Below are 27,501 nucleotides of genomic sequence, written 5' to 3'. Positions count from 1 at the left end.
GTTAAAACCACTCCACCCCAAAGGCCCATCAATCTGAAGACACACTGCCATTTTCCTCTCGGCTTCGGCCCACACCGACCCATCCAGTCAGATATTCCTGTGCCTGAAGGTTCACAGATTAAAGCAAAAATGTCAAAAGGAAATGAAAATAAATACATCATTGGTGTTAACGGTTTTATTTTTCTGGGGTTTGCAGCGCCCCGGAGATCAATGTGGAGCCGGCAGCCGTCTCCTGGGACGAAGCTTGGCAGGGTGACAGCCCCCCGCTGACAGGGAGCCATTGGGAGTCTGGCTGGGGTTGGTTCAGGGGGCGCGTCTGCTCGGAGGGTTACGGCAGCGGGAGGCCCAGGAACCGGCGGAGACAGAGAGACCGGGACCGGTAAACACCGTCCGGGGAGAGAGACAGCGGGACAGGTAAATACCGCCCAGGGAGAGAGACAGCGGGACAGGTAGATACCGTCCGGGGAGGGAGACAGCGGGACCGGTAAACACCGTCCGGGGAGAGAGACAGCGGGACCGGTAAACACCGTCCGGGGAGAGAGACAGCGGGACCGGTAAACACCGTCCGGGGAGAGAGATAGCGGGACAGGTAAACACCGTCCGGGGAGAGAGACAGCGGGACCGGTAAACACCGTCCGGGGAGAGAGATAGCGGGACAGGTAAACACCGTCCGGGGAGAGAGATAGCGGGACCGGTAAACACCGTCCGGGGAGAGAGATAGCGGGACAGGTAAACACCGTCCGGGGAGAGAGACAGCGGGACCGGTAAACACCGTCCGGGGAGAGAGATAGCGGGACAGGTAAACACCGTCCGGGGAGAGAGATAGCGGGACCGGTAAACACCGCCCGGCGACAGCGGGACCGGTAAATACCGCCCGGGGACAGCAGGACAGGTAAATACCGCCCGGGGACAGCGGGACCGGTAAATACCGCCCGAGGACAGCGGGACAGGTAAATACCGCCCGAGGCGAGAGACAGCGGGACAGGTAAATACCGCCCGGGGACAGCGAGACCGGTAAATACCGTCCGGAGACAGTGGGACAGGTAAATACCGCCCGGAGACAGCGGGACAGGTAAATACTGCCCGGGGACAGCGGGACAGGTAAACACCGCCCAGTGACAGAGAGACCGGGACAGGTAAATACTGCCCGGGGACAGCGGGACAGGTAAACACCGCCCAGTGACAGAGAGACCGTTTCAGGTAAATACTGCCCGGGGACAGCAGGACAGGTAAATACCGCACAGAGACAGAGAGACCGGGACAGGTAAATACCGCCCGGAGACAGCGGGACAGGTAAATACTGCCCGGGGACAGCGGGACAGGTAAACACCGCCCAGTGACAGAGAGACCGGGACAGGTAAATACTGCCCGGGGACAGCGGGACAGGTAAACACCGCCCAGTGACAGAGAGACCGGGACAGGTAAATACTGCCCGGGGACAGCGGGACAGGTAAATACCGCCCAGAGACAGAGAGACCGTTTCAGGTAAATACTGCCCGGGGACAGCAGGACAGGTAAATACCGCACAGAGACAGAGAGACCGGGACAGGTAAATACCGCCCAGAGACAGCGGGACAGGTAAATACCGCCCGGGGACAGCGGGACAGGTAAATACCGCCCGGAGACAGCGGGACAGGTAAATACCTCCCAGAGACAGCGGGACAGGTAAACACCGTCCGGGGAGAGAGACAGAGGGACAGGTAAATACCACCCGGGGAGAGAGACAGCGGGAGAGGTAAATACCGCCCGGGGACAGCGGGACAGGTAAATACCGCCCGGGGACTGCGGGACAGGTAAATACTGCCGGGGGACAGCGGGACAGGTAAATACCGCCCGGGGACAGTGGGACAGGTAAATACCGCCCGGGGACAGCGGGACAGGTAAATACCGCCCGGGGACAGCGGGACAGGTAAATACCACCCGGGGACAGCGGGACAGGTAAATACCGCCCGGGGAGAGAGACAGCGGGACAGGTAAACACCGCCCGGAGACAGCGGGACAGGGGGCCTCACGGTAGCATGGTGGTTAGCATCAATGCTTCACAGCTCCAGGGTCCCAGGTTCGATTCCCTGCTGGGTCACTGTCTGTGTGGAGTCTGCACGTCCTCCCCGTGTGTGCGTGGGTTTCCTCCGGGTGCTCCGGTTTCCTCCCACAGTCTAAAGATGTGCGGGTTAGGTGGATTGGCCATGCTAAATTGCCCGTAGTGTAAGGTTAATGGGGGGATTGTTGGGTTACGGGTTACGTGGGTTTAAGTAGGGTGATCATTGCTCGGCACAACATCAAGGGCCGAAGGGCCTGTTCTGTGCTGTACTGTTCTATGTTCTAAATACTACCCGGGGACAGCGGGACAGGTAAATACCGCCCGGGGAGAGAGACAGCGGGACAGGTAAATTCCGCCCGAAGTCATCGGAACAGGTAAATACCTCCCTGAGTCAGTGGACAGGTAAATACCGCCCGGGGAGAGAGACAGCGGGACAGGTAAATACCGCCCGGGGACAGCGGGACAGGTAAATACCGCCCGAGGCGAGAGACAGCGGGACAGGTAAATACCGCCCGGGGACAGCGGGACAGGTAAATACCGCCCGGGGACAGCGGAACAGGTAAATACCTCCCTGAGTCAGTGGACAGGTCAATTCCGCCCGGGACAGTTAAATGCCGCCCAGAGACAACGGAACAGGCAAATGCCACCAACAGATAGCGGGACAGGTAAATACCGCCGATTGTCAGCGGGACAGGTAAATACCGCCGACAGTCAGCGGGACAGTAAATACCGACGGTTACCGGCCACAGACAGCAGGGCAAATAAATACCGCTGGTTTCCAGCCACAGACAGCGGGACAGGTAAATACTGGCCACTGTCCACAGATAGCAACAGGTAAATACCAGCAATCAGTCTCTTCAACCCAGAACGACATCAACATTAGGAGGAGCAGTGAGTAGGCCATTTGGCCTCTCTCTGCTATTCCAGAGATGGCTGATCTCCATTCCAATTGTACTTTCCCACCTGATCCACCCATCCCGGTCTTGAATACACCCAATGACGAAGCATTTTCCGTTATCTGGGGGAGAGAATTTCAATGGTTCACAACCCCTCTCTGTGTGATTAAAATTTTCCTCATCTCAAGTCCTGAATGATTAGAATTACAAAACGCCATAGAATCCCTACTGTGCAGAAGGAGACCATTCCACCCATCATGTCTGCACTGACCCTCCTCCCAAAAGAGTAGTCTACCGAGGCCCACTGCCCTGCCCTATCCCTGTAACTGCTTAACCCCACCTTACCTGTGCATCTTTGTACTGTGGGAGAGAGCCGGACCACCCAGAGGAAACCCACGCAGACACAGGGAGAAAGTGTAAACTCCACACAGTCACCCAAGACTGAATTCGAACCCGGGTCCCTGGCACTGTGAGGCAGCAATGCTAACCACTGTGCCACCATGATCAACTCCCTCATTGTTTGACTTTGGAACTGTGTTCCAGATTCCCCAGTCAATGGCAACAACCTCACTATCCACTCTGTCAAGCAAGCACCTTCAAACTTTTATGTACAGTATTTCAGTTAGATCACCTCTTACTGTCCAAGACTTTAGGGACTATAGACCTAGGCTACTCAATCTCTCATAGGACAATCTCTCCATCTCAAGAATCAACCTAGTGGATCTTTGTTGAATACCCTCCAAGGTTAATATTCTTCCTTAGGTAAGGAGAGCTGCACACAGTACTCCAGTGCGACTCCTCTAAAAAGGGATGCATAATTGTTTTTAAAAAATATTTTATTCAGGCATTTTGATAAAAAACAAATGAAAGCAGGAGTAAAATTATACAACGTAATAAATAATCAACACCCACATCCCCCCCCCCCCTGCTCCCCAACCATGCCTCCCGACCTGCCTTCCCCATTTTAACTCCCTTATCCCCTCCCTTCCCCCTCTGCTGACACCTCAATCCTTCTTAAAGAAATCAATGACTGGCTTCCATCTCCGAGCGAACCCATCTACCGACCCCCTCAGGATGAACTTGACCTTCTCAAGCCTCAGGAATTCTGCCAGGTCACTCACCCACACACCCGCTTTGACGGCTCCGAGTCCCTCCATCCAAGCAAAATCCGTCTCCGGGCTATCAAGGAAGCAAAGACCAAGACATCGGCCTCACTCGCCCCTGGACTCCCGGGTCCTCCGACACCCCAAATATCACCACCTCTAGACTCGATACCACCTTTACCCTCAAGACCTTGGACATTAAGTCCGCAAACCCCAGCCAGAATGCCTTTAGCTTCGAACATGCTCAAAACATGTGGACATAATTCACAGGCCACCCTCCGCACCGCCCACACCAGTCCTCCCTCAAAGAACCTACTTATCCGCGCAGCCATCATATGTGACCTGTGAATTACTTTAAACTGAATAAGGCTTAGCCTCGCACACGACGAGAATGCATTCACCCTCTGCAGGGCCTCCTCCCACATCCCGGCCTCCACCATCCCATCCAGCTCCCCTCCCACTTCCGCTTCATGTCTCCACCAGGGCCTCCTCCCAATCCATCCGCTCATTGTAGACCTCAGACACCTTCCACCCCACCCCCATCTCCTCCTTCGACAACACCTTGTCTTGCATACCCAAGAGTGGCAACCTAGGAAAGGAGGGCACTTATCTCCTCACAAAGTCCCGGATCAGCAAGTACCTGAAACCATTCCCCCTGGGCACCTCATACACCTGCTCCAGGTCCTCTAATTTCGCAAAGCTGCCCCCTACAAACAGGTCCCCGAATCGCTCAATCCCTGCCTGCTGCCACCCCTCAAAAATCGCATCCAGTCCCCCCCCCCAATGCAAATCCATGATTATCACAGATCAGTCCCCACACCGAAGCACCCTGCAGTCCCAAATGTTGCCTCCACTTTCCCCATACCTGCAAGACCAACACCACTACTGGGCTGACAGCGTGCCTGGTGGGCGAGAACAGCAGAGGTGCTGTTAGCAATGCCAGTAAGCTCGTTCCTGTTCAAGAAGCTGCCTCATCCGCCCCCATGCCGACCCCTCCCGCACTACCCATTTCCGAACCATGGTAATGTTCGCCGCCCAGTAGTAGTTCATTATATTCAGCAACGCAAACTGCCCCCTCCTCGGCCCCCGCTCCAAAAGAGCCCGTTTGACCCATACAAACCCAGAGATCAGTGCGTTAACCTTTTTAAGAATGTCTTCGGTGACAAAGATCGGGAAGTTCTGAAATATGAACATGAACCTTGGTAGCACCGAAATTATTACTGTCTGCACCCGTCCCGACAGTGGCAGCCAATCCCACCTCCAGAAGTCCACCTTCATCTGCTCCACCAACCGAGTCAAATTTAACTTATGCGCACAACTCTGCGTCACCTGAATAATAATCTTTATTGTCACAAGTAGGCTTACGTTAACACTGTAATTAAGTTACTGTGAAAATCCCCTAGTCGTCACACTCCAGCGCCTGTTCGCGTACACTGAGGGAGACTTCAGAATGTCCAATTTACCTAACAAACATGTCTTTTGGGACTTGTGGGAGGAAACCGGAGTGCCCGGTGAAACCCCACGCAGCCACTGGGAGAAGGTGCAAACTCCGCACAGACAGTCACCCAAGCCGGGAAACGAACCCGGGTCCATGACGCTGTGAAGCAACAGTGGTAACCACTGTGCTACCAAATGCCCAGGTATCTAAAACTCGCACCCACTACCCTGAGCGGCAGCTCCCTTAACCTCCTCTCCTGCCCTCTAGTCTCAATTGGGAACACCTTACTCTTGCCCATCTTCAACTTGTAGCCAGAGAACCGGCCAAAGTCCTTCAAAATCCCCATAATGCCGTCCCCTTGAGGGAGCACATTAGAAGCACCAACTCGCACCCTCCCTTTCCTTGATGCCTGGTATTTACCCATGCCGAGCTCCGTACATCTGGTATATACCCATGCCGAGCTCCACGCGCCCGGTATATACCCACGCCAAGCTCTGCGCGTCCAGTAGATACCCATGCCGAGCCTCGTACGTCTGGTAGATACCCACGCTGAGCTTCGTACATCTGGTAGATACCCAGGCCGAGCTCCATACGCCCGGTAGATACCCACGCCGAACTCTGTATGTCTGGCAGATATCCACGCCAGGCTCCGTACGTCCGGTAGATATCCACGTCGAGCTCCGTACATCTGGTAGATACCCACGCCAAGCTCTGTACGTCCGGTAGATATCCACGCCGAGCTCCATACATCCGGTAGATATCCACACCGAGCTCTGTACGTCCGGTAGATAGAACATAGAACAGTACAGCACAGAACAGGCCCTTCGGCCCTCGATGTTGTGCCGTGCAATGATCACCCTACTCAACCCCACGTATCCACCCTATACCCGTAACCCAACAATCCCCCCATTAACCTTACACTACGGGCAATTTAGCATGGCCAATCCACCTAACCCGCACATCTTTGGACTGTGGGAGGAAACCGGAGCACCCGGAGGAAACCCACGCACACACGGGGAGGACGTGCAGACTCCACACAGACAGTGACCCAGCCGGGAATCGAACCAGGGACCCTGGAGCTGTGAAGCATTTATGCTAACCACCATGCTACCGTGCTGCCCTAATATCCACACCGAGCTCCGTACATCCGGTAGATATCCACACCGAGCTCTGTACGTCTGGCAGATATCCACGCCGAGCTCCGTACATCCGGTAGATATTCACGCCGAGCTCCGTACATCCGGTAGATATCCACACCGAGCTCCGTACGTCCAATAGATATCCATGCTGAGCTCTGTACTCCCACATATGCTCATATTGACCTTTGTATAACCAGTATGTCCTCACACCAAGATGTACGCCAGGTACAAACCCACATTGAGTACCCATATTTGTACTACCCTATGAACAGTTTATAAAACAGATTATTTGTTGAAATTGGATTTGTGACATTGATGCCATTAGCCAGATTTCTTTGCCTCTTGATTTACTATGTTACTTTGTTATTGATGGTCAAATTGAACTCAAATTTTTGGATAATTTAAGTTTTGTTGTTGTCTAAAATAATGATAGCTATCAGGATTAGATGATGATTAATACTCTAGTCAAGTTTATTGTTCGGTTTTCTCTTCATTTGGCTAGATTGAGGAGCACTGGCACTCAGCTCTCTGTGGGTTTTCCTCGCCCCCCCCCCCCGCCCTAGGAAGTAACCCGCTGACGGTCCCGACACAGTCCCAGCACCCTGAAGTGATGCTACACATACTACACATACCCTGAGAGGGTGGGAAATGGGTGTGGGGGTGGGTAATGTATTGATGACGGACCAGGCCATGTCCTATGTGAAGCAGGCAAGTATGAGGGCCTCCCTGGCCCTCTGGGCTTGCCGGACCCTCATCACTGCCACCTGTCCTGCAGCCTCCAGCTGGACCTCCAGTTCCTTCCTGAGATCATCCTCCATCCCCTGTTGGTGCAGTGCCTCATCATCCTTGTCCTCCTCCTCGGAGATGGCCACATGTTCCTCATCCCTCAACTTCCAGCTATCGCCCTGCTGCTGTGCCAGACTGTGGAGGCACAGCAGACCTCCACAAAACAACCCTCCGGGGTTGTAGTGCAGGACACCCCAGGAGCTGTTGAGGCATCGGAACCCCAGTTTGAGCAGTCCGATGCACCACTCAATAACAGCCCGAGTGGCCACTTGGCCTTGTTGAATTGGGTCTCTGATTCGGTCTCCGGCCTCTGTACTGGCGCCATTTGCCAGGTCCTCAGCGGGTACACCATATTCCACAAGAGGAAACCGCCCATCCTGGGATGGTCCTCGAAGAGGCCAGGACTGACCGACTGCCCCAGGATGTAGCTGCTATTCACACTCCGTTTGAAGCGTGCACACACGTGCATAATCTTTATGTGGTAATCACACACAAGCTGAATGTTCAGGGAGTGGGGCCCCTTCCTGTTAACATAGGGCACTCCCAGTTGGCCCGGTGATCGCAAGGTGACATTTGTGCAGTCTATCAGCCCCTGGACCTGGGGCATCCAGGCGACAGAGGAGAACCCTGCTGCCCGGGCATCCTGTTGGGCTTGGTCAATGTCAAGATTTATATAGTTTTCCGCCCGGCAAACAGGGCATCCATGAGCTGCCGGATGCACCTGTGGGCTGCAAGATGGCACACAGATCCCCGCTCGAGCCCTGGAAGGATCCCGAGACATAAAAGTTCAGAGCTGAGATGACCTCGATGGTCACTAGGAGTGGGTGTCCTTCTTCTCCATGTGGTACCAAGTCCACGAAGGCATGGCACAGGCGCTGCACCGTCTGTTTGTTGAGGTGGAGCCTCCTGCGGCACACGCCGTCCGTCATCTGTTCAAATGACCAGTGACGCTTGTACATCCTGGGCTGTCGCAGACCTCCCCTCTGGGTCCCTCCCTGGCCTGATTGGCGGACGGGTCCTCAGGGTGTGGGCTGGGGTCTGGCAGATGATCCGCTGCCTCGAGCATCTGCAGACACCGGCGTCTGGCCGCCCGGCCTTGCAGCAGCACTACGAGGGCCTGTTCTGCGGGATCCAAAATACTGTCCATACCGTTCAATATTTGTGAAGAACTGGAAGAGGTTGTTGGATTGACAAACGGCGATGGCTCCCACCCTGGGACCCTCACTTCCCCCCCCCCCCCCCTTCCCCCCACGCCCGGAACACCCAGCTCACGCACTCCCTGCCGCAGCGGGCCCCCTCACCGGGCCCAAGACCCTGCACCTTGAACACCCGCTCATAATGTCACCTGGATCAGGCGCTGGTTCCCTCCCCATTGCACTCACCCACCCTCCAGCCGTGGACGTGTTCCCGGAGCTGTGTCCCATCCCCTGGCTGTTTGAAAATTGGCTGCTGCCTCTGTGGTCTTGCCTCCCGCAGTGCTCAGGCACAGAATCCAGGCATCGTGGTCTGATTGGGATGCTAGGTAATGATTCCCACATGCTACATGGCTCACCTACACACGGGAATCCACATGGGTTGTGTGAAGTGCTCACTTAACCATGATTGCCAATTCCCTATTAGCAATGGCCATCAGCCGCACCGCCAGAGGGGGTTATGGGTGGTCTGTGGGGCAGACAGGCAAGGGCAAGGGCTGCCCTGGAATGGGTACACACGATCCAGGGGTTGGCATGGTGGTGCCGCGGTTGCTCCCCCCACATCCTCCCATGGTGTTATGACCAGAGCCCCCAGGCTCTTTGCCTGCGAGCAAAGATGGTTACTCATCTCCTCTGCTCCCCTCAGAAGCCCTTCCATCAGGTTCTAGTTTTTAAAAAGGGGTACTAATCGGCGCCAGCGTGACCACTTGCTGGGGAGGCCGATGAATGACGGGAGGCCGTTTGATATGGGGTGGCTCTCGTTAATTGTATGGAAATAGGGTTTAAGTGGTGATAATTGGATTCTCGCCATGCTACGGTGAGATCCAGATTTTGCCTATGGGAGCAGGCCAGTTGCATCGTAAACTGTTTGGCGCTTAACGTGGTTCTCGTTTTCAGCCTCTCCCGCTATTCACAGGCCTTGATGCACTCGAGCGAGAACTGGATGCAGTTTAAGAATTCTGCCCCCTCTAAGCCTTTCAAACATTGCCTATCCCAATAAATATTCAGGAAGTTGAAATCCCCCACTATTATTACCGTATTATTTTTACACTTTTTTGAGATTTGTCTACAAATCTGTTCTTCTATCTCTCCTTGGCAATTTCCAGCAACGTGATTGCCTCCTTTTTGTTTTTAAGTTCCACCCATATGGCCTCAATTGAGGAGCCTGCTAAGCTATCATCCCTCCTCATTGCAGACCCCTTGATCAATACTGCAGTACCATTTTGTCTTTTATCCCCCCCTCCATCTCTCCTCCTTACTCTATACTCCAGACTATTGAGTTGCCAGTCCTGCCCCTTCCCCAACCATGTCTGTGAGATAGCAATATCATACTCCCATGTGTGAATCAACACCCTCAGTTCATCAGCGTTACCCATATGGCTCCTTACCATCCAGCCTTGCCATATTCCCACAGGCCTTAGCATGTCTCCCTTTGCACTGCCTTCCAGACTGACTCAGTTTTTCTTCAATATTTGGCTGTGCATCAACCCTCACTTTACTTGGATTTGGATTTGATTTATGTGTACCGAGGCACAGTGAAAAGTATTGTTCTGCGTACAGTCCAGACAATACCTCCACACTGTGACCCACCCCCTATCAAATTAGTTCAAACCCCCACCCCCAAAAGTGCAAGCAAACCTCCCCGCAAGGATGTTCGGCCGATTCCAGTTCAGGTGCAGTCCGTCCAAATTGTATATGTCCCACCTTCCCCAGAAACTCCTGCACTATCTCTTCAGCCACGCATTCATCTGCTCCGTCCTCCTATTCCTATACTCACGAGCACATGGTACTGGTGGTAATCCAGAGATTACAACCTTTTTAGGTCCTGCTTTTCAATCTGCTAACTAGCTCCTTAAATTCTTGCTGCAGGACCTCATCCCTCTTTCTACCTGTCATTGGTACCAATGTGAACCACGACCTCTGACTGTTCACCTTCCCCCTTCAGAATGCCCTGCATCCCTGATCCTGGCACCAGGGTGCAACGCACAATCCTGGAGTCTCGTCTGCGGCCACAGAAAAGCCTGTCTCCTACCGCTATTACTTACTTACTCCTCCCACCTTGTGCAGCTGAGCCACACACAGTGCCGGGGCTATGGCTGCACTCCCCAGTGGAGCCGTCATTCCCACTGCCATCCAACACAAACCAATTCTTGAGTGAGATGTGACATTATAGAAATGTACAGCATGTGAAGAGTTAATGTCATGTTACAATTAGCCACTAAATGGGGTGAGGGACAGTACTATAAAAGGCACTGACTCTAAGGCTTCTGGGGGAGAGTGGAGAGGAAATTGGAGTGAAGTGCATAGTGGAGCTAGAGAGGATACAGTTACAGTTAGAGTATAGAGATGGTGTTAGTGAGTGTAGTTTAATATAATCTATTTGGTTACCACAGGAATAAGTGTTGAACTTTTATTTAAGTAGTGTAAATAAATTTAGCTTTGTTGATGAACCTAACTTCAGACGGGCAGGTTAGGTGGATTGGCCATGCTAAGTTGCCCTTAGTGTCCAAAAAGGTGAGGAGGGGTTATTGGAGGGGGATAGGGTGGAAGTGAGGGCTTAAGTGGGTCGGCGACCTTTGCGAACACTACGCTTTCCATCCTGAAGTCAACCTTACAAAGATCACCACAGGGCTTTCACCTGCCCCCTTCTTCTCACCCATTCCCTCTCTGACTGCACTTCCTTAAGCTGCAGTGTGACATCTAAAAATATGTGAATTGTGTTCTGTCTTTGTTTCAGTTGGCATCATGAGTTTCGCCTTGTGTCACAATTTCACCTGGACCCAGCCCAGTCTCTTTGCTTCTCGATGGTTACAGTTTAATTACAGCTGCATCCGGAATTTCCAAACCGAGATTCTGGCCAGACTCGGTACTCACAGACAGGCACACAGCAAAACGTCAAGGTATGGGCATGTAAACATGAGTTATATTTGCACTGTCTGATATTGAAGGACCGGATATTGTGATCGGAATAACAGTGATGCTAACAGCACTTCCAGCAACTACACAATCGCCGTAAAATGCAGAGAACAGGAAGTTGCGACTTTAATTTCCCTTTCCCTCCAGAAGGTTCGCACCACCTGTACCTCACTGAAAGGCTCAGCATTCAAACAGCATGGAAAGATGTGAAGTTGGGGTGCAATAAGCTTATTCAGACTGTACGCTACTTATTATCGGTTCTGCATTCTGATTGGTTGTGGAGACACCCTTTTACTTGTCCTGTAAATGGTGCAATGTTATTTGACCATCTGGCTGACACAGAAAGTCTAGATACAAATGGAACTCGGATTCGTAACTGCACAAGGGAGAATCTAGCCCAGTCTATGGATGCTTTATCTATTGTTACAGAAACCGATGTGTGAATCTTCCATCAACCACATCTTCTGCCCGGTACATCTTCAGTGGGATTGGAAGTGGTGCGAGAGTGCAGTCCCTTGAGGACATCGCAAGGCTCGTTCAGAACAAGGAGTGCTCCAGGATTGTGGTGATGTCTGGTGCTGGGATCAGTACACCCAGTGGAATCCCCGATTTCAGGTAACCTCGACCCATCCTGGGATTACCGGGAACATCACAGAGACAAGTAACCACTAGAGGCACTAACTAGCAAGCAGGAATGTTACTCAGTGATAGACTAATGATGCTGGTTAGCATGAGTTAAGGACTGCATTAGGGTCTTAACAATAGAAATTTATTGCCTTCCCTACTGATGGGGCAGTATAGAGGGAGTGTTTCTCTGTATCTAACATGGGGTGGTGGAAATCTGAAAAAGTTTTTGAAGCTGGGAGCAATTCAAAATGTTAAGACCAGACGCAGGTCACAGCGGCTCTCCTTCCAGGAGGGGCATGCAAGGTAAGTGTTACAGCTGTAATTCCTCTCTCAGCCCCTGTCTGGACTACTCTCTAGCTTCCTGACAGGGGTCTCTTTTCTGGGTGGAAGCGGCTGTCTGAGGGGAAGATCCTTGTGGGGTTTCCCCCTATTAGTGGGGCCTCTGAGGTGTTCATCTATTACAGGGGTGTCTAGCAGAGGAAGAGTGGGCAGGCAGGGCATTGTTGGGGAGGGAGTGATCCAGGGGTGGGCTCGGATGGTCTGTACCAGCTTGGCCCTGGCATGGTGGACCTCGCGGTGGGCCAAGGGGGCAATCGTTGCCCCCGGCATCAATCCTGAATTTGCATTGACGGCTGATTTTCCATCCCACCGGGGAACACACTCCGGGCATCCCAGGACGGAGAATCCCGCTCAATATCTCCAGGAGTCCCGGGAAGGTGAAATAACAAAGGTTTATTTAGACAAACAAAAGTAAAGGCCACAATGCGGAGTACAGCACTTAAGTCACAGCCGGGACTACCGATCATGCCAGTACAGGCCTGGCAGCTTTTAAGTACCTGGTTCACGAGCCTTCGGGCGGCTTTTAAGTACCTGGTTCACGAGGCTTCCGCCCATCAGCAGGGAAGTATTCTGCAAGCCCCACAGGAAGATCAATTAGTTCATCCCCATGAGTCTGGTGAGGATCATTACTGAAAACATTGAAATGATCATAGGAGTATAGTGATTAGCAAAGTTGCTTCACAGATCCAGGGTCCCAGGTTCGATTCCCGGCTTGGGCCACTGTCTGTGGCACTGTCTGCATGTTCTCCCCATGCCTGCTTGGGTTTCCTCCGGATGCTCCAGTTTCCTCCCACAGTCCAAAGATTTGCGGGTTAGGTGGATTGGCCATGATAAATTGCCCATAGTGTCCAAAAAGGTTAAGTGGGGTTACTGGGTTACGGGGATAGGGTAGAGATGTGGCCTTGAGTAGGGTGCTCTTTATAAGGGCTGGTGCAGGCGCGATGGGCCGAATGGCCTCCTTCTGCACTGTAAATTCTATGATTCAATGATCCCTGTTCATTCACGTTTGTAGCTGGGGCAGGTTGATCAGTTTTGCTCCTTGCTGTATTAGGTGTCTCTAACTTTTCCTAGCTGTCTTGACCCTTCACCTTTCCACTCTTGTGTCGCATCCACACCTTCTCCGATACAACTTTCTCTCTTTTCAAAGATTGTCTCCTTCTCATGCTGGGATCTTCTCCCGCTCCATTGTTTTATCATGTCCATCGTTAGAGTTTCTCATGTTCCTTTGGTTGCCCTTAATCTGAAACAAAACAGTAGAAAACCCTGGGCGGGATTGCGACCCCGCGCCGGGTCGTAGAATTACAGGGGGAGGGGTGTGATTCACACAACTCCGTCCCGGCGCCGGTCCGCCGATTCTCCGGTGACCAGAGAATTCGCGGCATTGGCGCCGGCGCTGCCCCGGTCGGGGGCCCCGGCGATTCTCCGCACGCGATGGGTCGAGTGCCCAACGAGTTAGGCTGAGTCCCGCCGGCGCCATTCACGGTGGGACTTCGGCGTTCTTGTTGCGGGGGCTGGCCTGGTGGGGGGGAGGGGGGATCCGACCCCGGGGGGACCTCTACGGTGGCCTGGCCCGCTTTCGGGGCCTACCGATCGGCGGGTGGGTTTATCCTGGTGGGGGCCTATGTTCCTCAGCGCCCGGCCCCTGTAGCTTTCCGCCATGTTGCGTCGGAGCCGGTACGGAGAAGGCAGCTAGCACGCATGCGCGAAGTCGCGCCGGCAGTAGCACGCATGCGCAGACCTGCGGCGCCCGTTCTGACTCCGGTAACAGCAGCTGGAGCAGCGTGAGGTTCTCCAGTGCTGTGCTAGCACCCTTTGCAGCACAGGATCACTGCCCCTAGGGGCCTGTTGACGCCGTCGTAAAACGCGATGGCATTTACGATGGCGTCAACACTTAGCCTCAGGATCAGAGAATTCCGCCCCCCTGTCGCCTTGCTCCTAAACACAAAAGTAACCAAAGGGCACTTTATTTATCTCACCTTTGTGATATACGGTTTAGACCTTTAGACCATCATTTGCAGGGTTTGGTTTTCAGAGAATGTTTCCTGATCTTGGTGACACTCTCCTGGTAACACTCTCTCCGTCTATAAATTCAATGGACGTTGGCTAAAAGTTGGTTCAATGCTGCCCTCTGTTGGTGCCCCTCCCAGGTTCTCCTGACAGGTTAATCCTTGTGAAGAAAGCACATGTCTCGGGGAGGCATTTATATCTCAAGTGATGTCAGGGTCATGAACACAGGACGTAACTGCTCAGGTATCTCTGCAGGGGATTGGTCCAAATCTGGTGGCTGAGCTTCATGTCAACCAATTTTGTCGTCCTCAAAGAATGACAGCCGCTTGCCTTCTGTTATTATCCAGCATTGTCTCCAGGTCAGGAAGAACAGTGTCAAAGGACTGGCTTTTTCCTTACTTTTTGAAATGTTTGTTTCAGGTTATTGTGTTCTCATTCATTGTTATGGCATCCTACCTAGGTGGATAAAGTGACAAGTTGTGTGTAAATGATTTAATATTAATTTCCGTGCTTTCCTATTCAGGTCACCAGGCAGTGGACTGTATGATAATCTACAGCAATATGACATCCCATACCCCGAAGCCATCTTTGAAATCAACTACTTTTTCCACAATCCAAAGCCTTTCTTTGCTCTGGCCAAACAGCTCTATCCTGGAAACTGCAAACCCAACTTCACCCACTACTTTGTTCGATTGTTACACCAGAAAGAGTTACTGCTGCGAATGTACACTCAGAACATTGATGGCCTAGAACGCAGTAAGCAACATTTGAGTGTTGGTGAAATAAGGAAATAGAGCTCAGGAATTTAGGCGGAAAATTGGAAGGATGTCTTTCAGAGGGTTGGGGAAATGTGGAATGTTCAGATTGTGGCAGATGCTGGAGACAACTGGAACTTCCAAGACTGAGATTGATAGGTAGAGGTCGCTGGTGGGTAAATGTAGTTAAGGTGCAAATCGTATAGAATGGCAGAGCAACCTCCAGGACTGAGTGGCCTTTCTCCTCTTCCTTTGCAACAGGCTCAAAGGCTGAATGGTCTCCTTCTGTTTCCATTTAAATGGCTGAAGGAGTTGAAACACCTCCGACTGGCAGTGGGCAGTATGGGGGGGTGGGGGGGGGGGGGGGGGGGGGGGGGGGGAGAGGCATGTTGGAATGAACTGGTGCCCATAATGAACAAATGAACACAGATTTGTGATTTTGTTGGAGGTCTCGTGCTGATTCTGTGGTGGGTCGATGAATCATACACTGATACAACACAGAAGGCCACTCGGCCCAGTGCTTGTGCTGGCTCTGTGAAAGATCAATTCAATTAGTCTCACTCCTCTTATTCTTTCCCAAAGATCTGCAGATTTCCCCCCTTTGAATATTTGACCAATTTGCCTTTTGAAAGTCATTATTGAATACTCTGTCAGAATATCCCCTGCTGACCACTATTTGCAGAATCTCTGCCGAATGCTGGCCATCGACTTTGGGGTGACTCCTGATTAGAGAATTTGTGGTGATCCCTGTTCATAGAGTTTGTGGTGAACACCCACTAACCCCCCTGCCACCCCCTGTCCATAGAGCCCCTGCTGAGCACTCTCCACAGACTGTCTGCTGGTGTTTGGACATTGAGTACAAACAGGAATTTGGTTGTAATCTGCTCACGGTTTCACAGTCTGCTGTCCAATCTCACTAGATGGTTATTTTGAGTTCTTGGGTGAGTCTAGACCTGTGGAACACAGGAAGGATTGGGCGAGGAAGTTGTGATTCTAATCACCCAGTCACTGGCTTCCTTTCCAACTGTCTTTCAGTTGCTGGAATCCCACCAGACAAATTAGTGGAAGCTCACGGAACATTCGCCACAGCGACCTGCACTGTGTGTCGGGAAAACTTCTCCTGGGAACAGCTGAGGGTAAGCCAGAATTGCGTAACATAACATAGCCCGACACACTAGCTCAGCCCCAAACACTGGGCACGATCCCCCTCCCCGGACACTGAACCCAATCCCCCGGACACTGAGCCCAATCCCCCCGGACACTGAACCCAATCCCCCCGGACACTGAACCCAATCCCCCCGGACACTGAACCCAATCCCCCCGGACACTGAGCCCAATCCCCCCGGACACTGAACCCAATCCCCTCGGACACTGAACCCAATCCCCTCGGACACTGAACCCAATCCCCCCCGGACACTGAACCCAATCCCCCCCGGACACTGAGCCCAATCCCCCCGGACACTGAACCCAATCCCCCCGGACACTGAACCCAATCCCCTGATGCACAATCAATGAACACAGAAATGAAGGAGTAGTGTGAAACGAAGGCTTTAATCAGCAAGAAATGTGCCCAGCAGCAGGAGTACAGAAATTATCTGGCTGCTGGGAAACACGGGTTTCGTAGGTGGAGCTACCTTCCTCTCGACCAATGAGAATACAAAGAACACGATACTTGGGCCAATGGGCAGCGAGCCCTCTGCACCAACGGCAGCTCACACTCCCAGGTACCGTAATACCCCTAGCCATACTACCACATCCCCCACTCCCCTCCTTCCCGAACACTGAGCCCAATCCCCCCGGACACTGAACCCAATCCCCCCAGACACTGAACCCAATCCCCTCGGACACTGAGCCCAATCCCCCCCAGACACTGAACCACACACCCCCTCCCGAACAATGAGCCCAATCCCCTGGACACTGAGCCCAATCCCCCCGGACACTGAACCACACCCCCCCCTCCCGAACAATGAGCCCAATCCCCCCGGGCACTGAGCCCAATCCCCCCCGGACACTGAACCCAATCCCCCCCGGACACTGAACCCAATCCCCCCAGACACTGAACCCAATCCCCTCGGACACTGAGCCCAATCCCCCCAGACACTGAACCACACCCCCCCTCCCGAACAATGAGCCCAATCCCCCGGATACTGAGCCCAATCCCCCCGGACACTGAGCCCAATCCCCCCGGACACTGAACCACACCCCCCCTCCCGAACAATGAGCCCAATCCCCCGGACACTGAACCCAATCCCCCCACCCCCCGGACACTGAGCCCAATCCCCCCGGACACTGAGCCCAATTCCCCCCCCCGCCCCTGGACACTGAACCCATTCCGCCCCCCCCCCCCCCCCCCCCCCCCCCGCCCCCCTGGACACTGAACCCAATCCCCCGCCCCCCCCTCGGACACTGAACCCAATCCCCCCCAGCCCCGGACACTGAGCCCAATTCCCCCCCCCCCCGCCCCTGCACACTGAGACCAATCCCCCGCCCCCACCTCAGACACTGAACCCAACCCCCCGCCCCCATCTCAGACACTGAACCCAATCCCTCGCCCCCACCTCAGACACTGAACCCAATCCCCCGCCCCCACCTCAGACACTGAATCCAATCCCCCCCGCCCCTGGACACTGAACCCATTCCAGCCCCCCCCACCCCCGGACACTGAACCCAATCCCCCCCCCCCCACCGCCTCCGGACACTGAGCCCAATCCCCACACCACACACTAGTTGGGCCAAAAGTTTCTCCCGCTCCCATCACCAGGCTTTTCTCCCTTTTGATGGTTGTTCTTGGGATATGAGCCTTGCTGGCAAAGCCGTCATTTAAAACCATTTAATGATAATAACATTTAATACCCATCACCAGTAGCATTTGAGAAAGTGCTAGTGATTAACTTATAGTCCATGTGGTGTAGATACACACCCAGTGCTGTTAGGATGGGTATTCCAGAATTTTAACCCAGCGACAGTGAAGAAATGTGATATATTTCTAAATCGGGGTGCTGAGTGACTGCAGGTGGTAGGAGTCACGGGTATCTGTTGTCCTTGTTCTTCCTGTTGGTAAACGTCATGGGTTTGGAAGTTGCTGTCTAAAGAGCCATGGTGAATTGCTGCAGTGCATCACGTAAACACAGCTGCCACTGCGTGTTGGTATTGGAGGGAGTGAATGTTTAAGGTGGTGGATGGGTTCCAATCAAGTAGGCTGCTTTGTTTTAGATAGTGTTGAGCTTCTTGAGTGTTGTTGAGCTGCACTCATCCACGCAAGTAAAGAGTATTCCATTACACTCCTGACTTGCAGATGATGGACAGGATTTGGAAGGGGAGTTACTTCCTGCAGAATTCCTGTAGCCACACAGTATTGAAATGGCTAGCTCAGTTCAGTTTCTGGTCAATGCTAAGCCCCCAGGATGTTGATAGTGGGAGTTTCAGCAATGTTAATGATGTTGAACGTCAAGAGGAGATAGTTAGATTCTCTCTTGTTGGAAATGGTCATTGCCTGGCACTTGTGTGGTGTGAATGTTACTGCAACTATCGGAGCAAACATGAATGTTGTGTGGGCCTTGCTGCAAGTAGCCATGGACTGCTTCTGCGGAATCACAAATTGTGCAGAAAAATCATCAGCAAGCATCCTATTTCTGACCTAGCAATACAAAGGTGAATCAGCTAAAGATGTTTGAGTCTTGGCCACTACCCTGCGGGAACCTTGCAGCAATGTCCTGGGACTGAGGTAATTAACCTACAACCGCCACAACCAGCTTTGTGCTCAGTATGATTCTAACCAGTGGATAGTTTCCCGCTTTATCCCAATTGACTTCAATTTTTCCTGAAAGTGCAGAATCTCAAGAGTGGGGAAAGGGTAGAGAGTGAGGGGGAAAATGAGGGGAGAGGGTGGAAGATGAAAGAGGGGGGAAGGTAGTAGTGGGGATGAGGCAAGTTGAGTAAGAGGGAGGAACTCTGGGGAGAGAATGAAGGGAAGTGGGGAGGGTTAGGAGAAGGTGAGTGGATTGTGGATGGGTGGGAGAGAATGAGGGGCGGAAATGCGGAGGTTGAAAACGAGTGTTATTGGCTCACGGACAATGGGGTATAGGGAGTGGGGAAGAAAGTGAGGGGAGTAAGGGGTGTGATGGAGAGAGGGTGTGGGATGATTGGCTAAACGGGTTGAGGGAATGAGTGGTGATAGGATGGGGGATGATGAGGTAAAGGGAGAACAGGCAGTGGAGTGAGGGATAAGGGGTAAGATGAGGAGGGGTGAGGGAGACAAGATGGGAGGGTGATAAGGGGATGTTTGACCTGGTGATGAGGGGGCCGCATTGTTTGATGTTCTGAGTCTCCATGTCTTCCTGACCCCCTCTCTGCCCTGGTTTTGATTGCAGGGAGATGTCATGGAGAGAAAGGTGCCTCACTGTCCTTGCTGCTCTGGAGTAATCAAACCTGACATTATATTTTTCGGGGAACAGTTGCCAGCAAACTTCCATCAGTACATCTTTGACTTGCCTTCCGCAGACCTGCTGATCATCCTGGGGACATCACTCGAGGTGAGACACTGATCAGACATGGACCTGACATTGACCAGACTCCGTCGCCATGACCGGACTCCGTCGCCATGACTGGACTCCGTCGCCATGACCGGACACCGTCGCCATGACCGGACTCCGTCGCCATGACCGGACTCCGTCGCCATGACCGGACTCCGTCGCCATGACCGGACTCCGTCGCCATGACCGGACTCCGTCGCCATGACCGGACACCGTCGCCATGACCGGACTCCGTCGCCATGACCGGACTCCGTCGCCATGACCGGACACCGTCGCCATGACCGGACTCCGTCGCCATGACCGGACTCCGTCGCCATGACCGGACTCCGTCGCCATGACCGGACTCCGTCGCCATGACCGGACACCGTCGCCATGACCGGACTCCGTCGCCATGACCGGACTCCGTCGCCATGACCGGACACCGTCGCCATGACCGGACTCCGTCGCCATGACCGGACTCCGTCGCCATGACCGGACACCGTCGCCATGACCGGACTCCGTCGCCATGACCGGACACCGTCGCCATGACCGGACTCCGTCGCCATGACCGGACTCCGTCGCCATGACCGGACTCCGTCGCCATGACCGGACACTGTCGCCATGACCGATACTAACTGGCACTGACCTGACACCAAGTGGACAATGACCAGAAACTGACCGGACCCTGTCCAGACATTGACCCAAGACTAACCGGACGCTGTCACACTGACGACATTAACTGCAGGTTCGCCATACACTGACCTGACACTGGCTAGTTCTTGACCAGACATTGACCTGACGATGACTAGACATAAACTGGACACTGACACAACACCAACTGGGAACTGACTGGATACGGACCCAAAGCTAACCCGATACTGACACTAAACAGACCCAACACTGTCTGGACATTGACCGACCACTGACCAGACACCAACCTGATACTGACCAGATACTGACAGACACAGACTTGATACTGACAGACACAGACTTGATACTGTCAAACACTGACCAGATACTGACAGACACAGACTTGACACTGTCAAACACTGACCAGATACTGACAGACACAGACTTGACACTGTCAAACACTGACCAGATACTGACAGACACAGACTTGACACTGTCAAACACAGACTTGACACTGTCAAACACTGACTTGATACTGACAGACACAGACTTGATACTGACAGACACAGACTTGATACTGTCAAACACTGACTTGATACTGACAGACACAGACTTGATACTGCCAAACACTGACTTGATACTGTCAAACACTGACTTGATACTGTCAAACACTGACTTGATACTGACAAACACTGACTTGATATTGACGGACACAGACTTGATACTGTCAAACACTGACTTGATACTGACCAAACACTGACTTGATACTGTCAAACACTGACTTGATACTGACAGACACAGATTTGATACTGACAGACACAGACTTGATACTGTCAAACATTGACTTGATACTGTCAAACACAGACTTGATATTGACAGATACAGACTTGATACTGTCAAACACTTACTTGATACTGTCAGACACTGACTTGATATTGACAGACACAGACTTGATACTGTCAAGCACTGACTTGATACTGTCAAACACTGACTTGATATTGACAGACACAGACTTGATAGTGTCAAACACTGACTTGATATTGACGGACACAGACTTGATATTGACAGACACAGACATGACACTGTCAAACACTGACTTGATACTGTCAAGCACTGACTTGATACTGTCAAGCACTGACTTGATACTGTCAAACACTTACTTGATACTGACAGTCACAGACTTGATACTGTCAAACACTTACTTGATACTGTCAGACACTGACTTGATATTGACAGACACAGACTTGATACTGTCAAGCACAGACTTGATACTGTCAAACACTGACTTGATATTGACAGACACAGACTTGATACTGTCAAACACTGACTTGATATTGACAGACACAGACTTGATACTGTCAAACACTGACTTGATATTGACGGACACAGACTTGATATTGACAGACACAGACATGACACTGTCAAACACTGACTTGATACTGTCAAACACTGACTTGATACTGTCAAGCACTGACTTGATACTGTCAAACACTGACTTGATACTGACAGACACAGACTTGATACTGTCAAACACAGACTTGATACTGACAGACACAGACTTGATACTGTCAAACACAGACTTGATACTGTCAGACACTGACTTGATATTGACAGACACAGACTTGACACTGTCAAACACTGACTTGATATTGAGAGACACAGACTTGACACTGTCAAACACTGACTTGATATTGAGGGACACAGACTTGACACTGTCAAACACTGACTTGATATTGAGAGACACAGACTTGACACTGTCAAACACTGACTTGATACTGCCAAACACTGACTTGATACTGCCAAACACTGACTTGATACTGTCAAACACTGACTTGATACTGAGCAGACACTAACTTGATACTGACCAGATACTGACTTGATACTGCCCACCTTTACTGGGGAAGTGACTTCACCTGTTGGTGTGTTGAATCTCTGTCCCGATCTCACTGGCTAGCAGTGGCTCAATGGACAGCACTCTCTGAGTAATTAATTCAGATCTCACACCAGAGACCTGAGCACAAAATCCAGATCGAGATTCCCGATGGGATCTTGGAGGATTTTGTTGCTGAGGGTGAGGATTTGAACAATGAAATCCATTGGGAAGTAGTGTGACTAAGGATGGGGGGGGAGGGGGGGGGGGTGATAGGGGAATGTCTTTGGGCTTTTAACATTTCTTGAAGGATGGGGTCATTGGTGAGTGAGCTGGATTCAACTGAGATCCGAGGAGATGGGGGAAGAACATGAGTCCAAGTTCCTATGCAGTGACCCTGCTGGAAAGTGAGCATGTGCAGAAATGGCTATGAAGCCTCCTTTTGTTAAATAGCTCTAATTTCCTATCTTGCATGATTGACTTAAGGAAGGCATCCTATGTCACTGTGAATTTACAGTCATTATTTTTCCATGGTCTCTGACCCTATATCCCAGATTCCATTGCCCCCTCCCTGACCCTGCATCTTGTCCCTGACCCTGTACTCCCTGACCCGACCCTTCATTCTATATCCAAGATCCTATTCCATACCCCTGCCCCGAACCCCCTTCACTCTAACCTTGTATAACCTCTGCCCACGGTTGCCAATTTATAGGATCACGTTGTAATTACAACAGGGAAAGAGGCCATTCAGATCATCCAGTTGGAATTGGTGTTTACTCACCCTTTGAATTCAAGCCACATTTATCTGCCCTGGGTGCTGGAGCCCAGTCACCCGTGATTCTCCCTACTCTCTGAGAGTGACACTTTTGTCTGTCTCTGCATGTCTGCCTATTTCATATAGTAATGACCTTGCCTGGACTTTAACTCACCTGAAAGCACCAGGTATTTCACACTATATTAGATTGAGAGGTTCCCCATCCGGAACCCAACCTGATCGTCAGGCTTGGTCTCCACTTGGGCTTGGGAGCCGGTTGTTAGAGGTTGAAGGATAAGGGGAGGGGAAGGGAACAGTGTTTGATTGGAAAGGGGGTTCATTTGTTGTGGAGGTTAATGTCGATGGGCCGGTTGATCTCGGTGTTGGTCAGGTGATGGGGCTTGATCCTGAGGGACGCTATCAATCCCGGTGTCCTGGGAATGATGGCCTCAGTGCTAGGAGATTGGGGGCCTTATGAATATTGTGGGTGGGGTGGGCTCTGTGTGGGTGGGGGGAGTGGGGGACATTCACAGGGTTTCCCAAGCAAGGACACTGGATGTAGGGGTAAAAACCCTCTTGTTCTGTATGAAGCTGTCAGGTTTCCTGACGTTTGGGAAATGTAGTCAGCGATAAGTAAAGGTGAAATCTTGCCCACGGTGTGGATATAATATTTAAAGTGCAAAACAGCCTCCTCGGAGCAGATTGGTAAACTGGTCATCGCTCGTTTATGAAAGCTGAAACTGGACAATTAGATCTTTGGAAGTTTAATTTGACATAAGGGGGTGAGAGAGGATGGGTGAGGTGGGGTGAGTGAGAGAGAGGATCAGTGGAGTGTGAGTGATAGAAGTTAGGGGGTGAGAGAAAAAGGTGGGGGTGAGAGAGAGAGAGAGAATGGGTGGAGTGTGAGTGAAAGATGATAGGTGGGGGGTGAGTGAGGGCAGGTGGGGGGTGAAAGAGGATGGGTCAGGGGGATGAGTGAGAGAATGGATGGGGTGTGAGTGACAGAAGATGGGCGGGGGGGGAGGTGAGAGAAGATGGATGGGGGAGTGATAGAGAATGGGTCAGGGGGAGGAGTGAAAGGAGGGATAGGTTGGGAAGTGAGAGGGGATGGTTTGGGGGGTAAGAGGATGGGTGGTGGGGTAAGTGAAAGATGATGGGTAGGGGCTGAGTAACAGAAGATGGGTGGGGAGTGAGAATGGATGAGAGATTGGGTGCATGGGGATGAAGGATGGTGATGGGGTAAAAGGTCTGGGGTGAAGGGTGAGTGATGAGCAGTCAGGCAATGGGTGTCGGGGGTAAGGAGTGAGGTGTCAAGGGTGTGGGTGAGGGGTGAAGGGGGTGAGGAGTGAGTAGTTTGGAGTGAGGGAGCTGGGAGTGGTGATGAATAATTGAAACTGGTTTGATTTGTGGATCATTTACACCAAAAAGAATCTTTCAGGTGGAGCCGTTTGCGAGTTTGTCAGAGATGGTGAGGAAATCTGTGCCTCGAGTCCTCTTCAACCAGGATCTGGTGGGATCAGTCGCTCGGAATCCACTGAGGGTCAATGACATTGTGGAACTGGGGGATATTGTCGGGGGCGTGAAGAGATTTTCCAAGATGCTGGGATGGAACGAGGAAATTAACGACCTTCTTACCAGAGAGCATGAGAAGGTACTGACCGATTGACAAACCGGTACAGGCACATTATCCAATCACAGACTTGCGAACATATCCATTGTCACAGACCTATTATCCAATTACAAACAGCAGTACAGACGTATTGTCCAATTATAAAGGTAATACATACCCATTGTCCAATCGCAGACAGTGAGGCACATTGATACATAGAAACATAGAAGATAGGAGCAGGAGGAGGCCTTTTGGCCCTTCAAGCCTGCTCCGCCATTCATCACAATCATCCAACTCAATAGCCTAATCCTGCTTTCTCTCCCATAGCCTTTGATCCCATTCTCCCCCATTGCTAAATCTAGCCGCCTCTTGAATATATGCAATGATTTAACGTCAATTACTTCCTGTGGTGTAGGACTACTTCCTGTGGTATACATCTACTAGGGGGCAAGAGGAACAAGAGGCCGGCGGGGTGACACAAAAAGGGGTCTAACCCATTTGCTCCCACCAGCACACTCCCTCAGATCGGCACGGGGGAACAGACATCAAGTTCAGCAAGACATGGAATGCAGATAGACATGAGGTGCAGAAGGATACAGATTACAGATGGTCACTGGCCACAGATGGACACAAGGCATAGACTGACATTGGATGCAGACAGATAGATGAACATGGGCCGTAAATGGGCATGGGGCGCAGAGAAACACAGTGTGCAGAAATTGATTGATTGTGTTTAAGTCTTGCTTTTTCTTCACAGTTGGAAAGGGATAACATTGAGCGTTCAAAATGAATTGACGTCCGGTGAACTAGATTCTCTTGCAACATGTTTGAAATAAAATATTCCTGGAATTGTGAAGCTTTTATTATGAGTGAGTAATTATAATTTGGAGAAACAAGACATCTTTAGATTTCGCACCACTTTTTGGAAAACATTTACAATTTGAGTTTCGTAGGTTAGTTTGGCTCATGCTGAGGGCAGCACGGTGGCGCAGTGGTTAGCATTACTGCTTCATGGCGCCGAAGTCCCAGGTGTGGAGTTTGCACATTCTCCCTGTGTTTGCGTGGGTTTCGCCCCCACAACCCAAAGATGTGCAGGGTAGGTGGATTGCCACGCTAAATTGCCCCTTAATTGGAAAAAATTAATTGGGTACATTAAATATTTTTTAAATATATTGACTCACACTGTGGTAAGGGTTATGAACACTGTCGATGATGCCCCTCTCCCACTGGGGCAAATCAGGTTTAGAGGTAATAGATAGTAAATTAAGTTCTGGTACAAATTAACTATGACCTGTTTGAATGGTGCAGCAGACCCAAGGGGCTGAATGGCCTTCTGTCCTATGTCAGGGACTCTTGGGTATCAGTAGACCTTCTACTGGACTATTGGTGAAGGGCAACAGCCAAAGGAGCAAATACTAATAATGGGGCAAGTATATTTAATGGTGTAACTACAGATATTGGGATAAATACAAATAGTGCTGCAAGGATTTTTATTGGGGCAAGTACTGATAATGGCCAAATAGTATAATACTGGGCACAGTTATCCAGTTGAGGCCAAGCAGTGTTTTGTAAAGGTTCATTATAACTTCTTATCTATGTCTATCCTACAACTCTATCCTTCTGTTTACAAAGCCCAAGATCCTGTGTGCCATGTTAACTGCTTTCTCAATCTGCTCTGCCATCTGCAACAATTTGTCTCCAGTATATTCCCAAGTTCTCTCGAGTCCTGCAACCACTTTAGAATTTTGCACTTTATTTGAAATGGCCTCTTCTCAGTCTTCATCCCAAAATGTGTCGCTTCACACTTCTCTGCCCATTCCATCAGCCTTCTACTTCCTCTTGAAGTCTATCACAATGATCGTCACAGTTCACACGTTTTGCATCATCTGCGTAAAAGGCTCAGTTTGAGTGCACGGGTAGTAGGGGTGTTGCATACATATGAGAAAGGTCCAATAAATGGACAGATCCAGATCCTGATAGCTGCTATTAGATTGTCAAGGTCAATCAGAGGGTAATTGTAGTGACAGGTAACTGATGGATTTGTCTCTGGGGAAGACTGATGTCTGAGACAGATGGGCATGTGAGATACCAGTCTCTTTCATATTAATGGTAGATTTTGATCATTTTCCTTAATGTTTTTTTTTCTCTAGGTTCAACTTCTCAGAAAAAGATCTGGAAATTACTTACATCTGGATATTTTCCATAAGTACAGCAGACATCTGACTGAAACCCTTGGCTGAACAGTTTGAAAGTTTCAGGCCAGGACCAATGAGGCGCCATGGAACCAAGATCTTTCTCTCAGATTTCAACCTCAAATCAAATTCAACAGGAAAACAAAATGTGTAAAGTAGACCATCAGATTCCAACTGATCACACCACGATGATTGGGAATGAATTTTGAGATTTTGATCCGATTTTTAGATATAGTTAATAGTCTTCAGAATAAAGGATAGTTTGAACCTGACCCCTCCTACCAAAGCAGGATGACAAGCTCTTTAATCGATAGGTCTTAAACTTTGCGTACATCTCCATGAGGGGATTCCAGTAAACCCCTAGACTCTGTCCAGTTGTCTGCAGACAGGTTTCCACAAATTGTTCCTGGATTCTCATAATAAACATTATTCTTAAGAGTCTCAGTGCTAACTTAGTTCATTAACACATCTTCACGTATCTGGCGATATGTACAGGGGTCAGTGGGATTGGGCCAATAGTAACAGGGAGTGCCCGGGCCATGTACCAGAATTTAACAGGTGATTCTCCCCAGGTGTGTGCAGTATTTACAGAGGGGTCTTGAAAGTGTGTCAGCAGTTACCAGGAACTCTGGCTATGTGCATTGTTTACAGGTGTTCTCTGGCGTTTGCTGTGTCTACAAAGGACCCCCCAAAAT

The 27,501-nt window shown here is 51.1% G+C and overlaps 1 protein-coding gene across 14 annotated transcripts; it reads left to right on the top strand.

Annotated features, from left to right (window-relative positions):
• The first annotated feature begins 245 nt into the window (after positions 1-245).
• Positions 246-27,247, top strand: LOC119971828 (NAD-dependent protein deacetylase sirtuin-3-like). Of its 14 annotated transcripts, none has more exons than XR_005461923.1 (9): positions 256-414; positions 11,334-11,496; positions 11,942-12,127; positions 15,009-15,241; positions 16,276-16,376; positions 19,611-19,772; positions 24,434-24,656; positions 25,372-25,483; positions 26,765-27,247. XR_005461923.1 is itself a non-coding variant. In XM_038808030.1 (9 exons), exons 3-9 carry the CDS (start codon positions 11,342-11,344, stop codon positions 26,852-26,854), a joined length of 1,140 nt encoding a protein of 379 aa, XP_038663958.1. In that variant the 5' UTR covers positions 278-404; positions 512-589; positions 11,334-11,341; the 3' UTR covers positions 26,855-27,247. The 14 variants fall into 14 exon arrangements, 9 of the variants coding, with proteins under 9 accessions (XP_038663961.1, XP_038663962.1, XP_038663953.1 ...); XR_005461922.1 differs by having other exon boundaries at positions 264-414; positions 24,444-24,656; XM_038808030.1 differs by lacking the exon at positions 25,372-25,483 and adding an exon at positions 512-589 and having other exon boundaries at positions 278-404; positions 24,444-24,656.
• Positions 27,248-27,501: the final 254 nt, after the last annotated feature.

Source organism: Scyliorhinus canicula, chromosome 9 (assembly GCF_902713615.1).
Source record: "Scyliorhinus canicula chromosome 9, sScyCan1.1, whole genome shotgun sequence".
NCBI lineage: Eukaryota > Metazoa > Chordata > Chondrichthyes > Carcharhiniformes > Scyliorhinidae > Scyliorhinus > Scyliorhinus canicula.
This window is presented reverse-complemented; position numbering and strand designations above follow the sequence as displayed.

Bases quoted from the DNA above. Each gene is read 5' to 3' on its own strand.
- LOC119971828 (XM_038808025.1), top strand. From the start codon at position 11,342: ATGAGTTTCGCCTTGTGTCACAATTTCACCTGGACCCAGCCCAGTCTC. The intron at 16,377-19,610 runs GTAAGCCAGAAT...TTTTGATTGCAG, and splicing joins TCTCCTGGGAACAGCTGAGG to GGAGATGTCATGGAGAGAAA. The intron at 24,657-26,764 runs GTACTGACCGAT...TTTTTTCTCTAG, and splicing joins TTACCAGAGAGCATGAGAAG to GTTCAACTTCTCAGAAAAAG.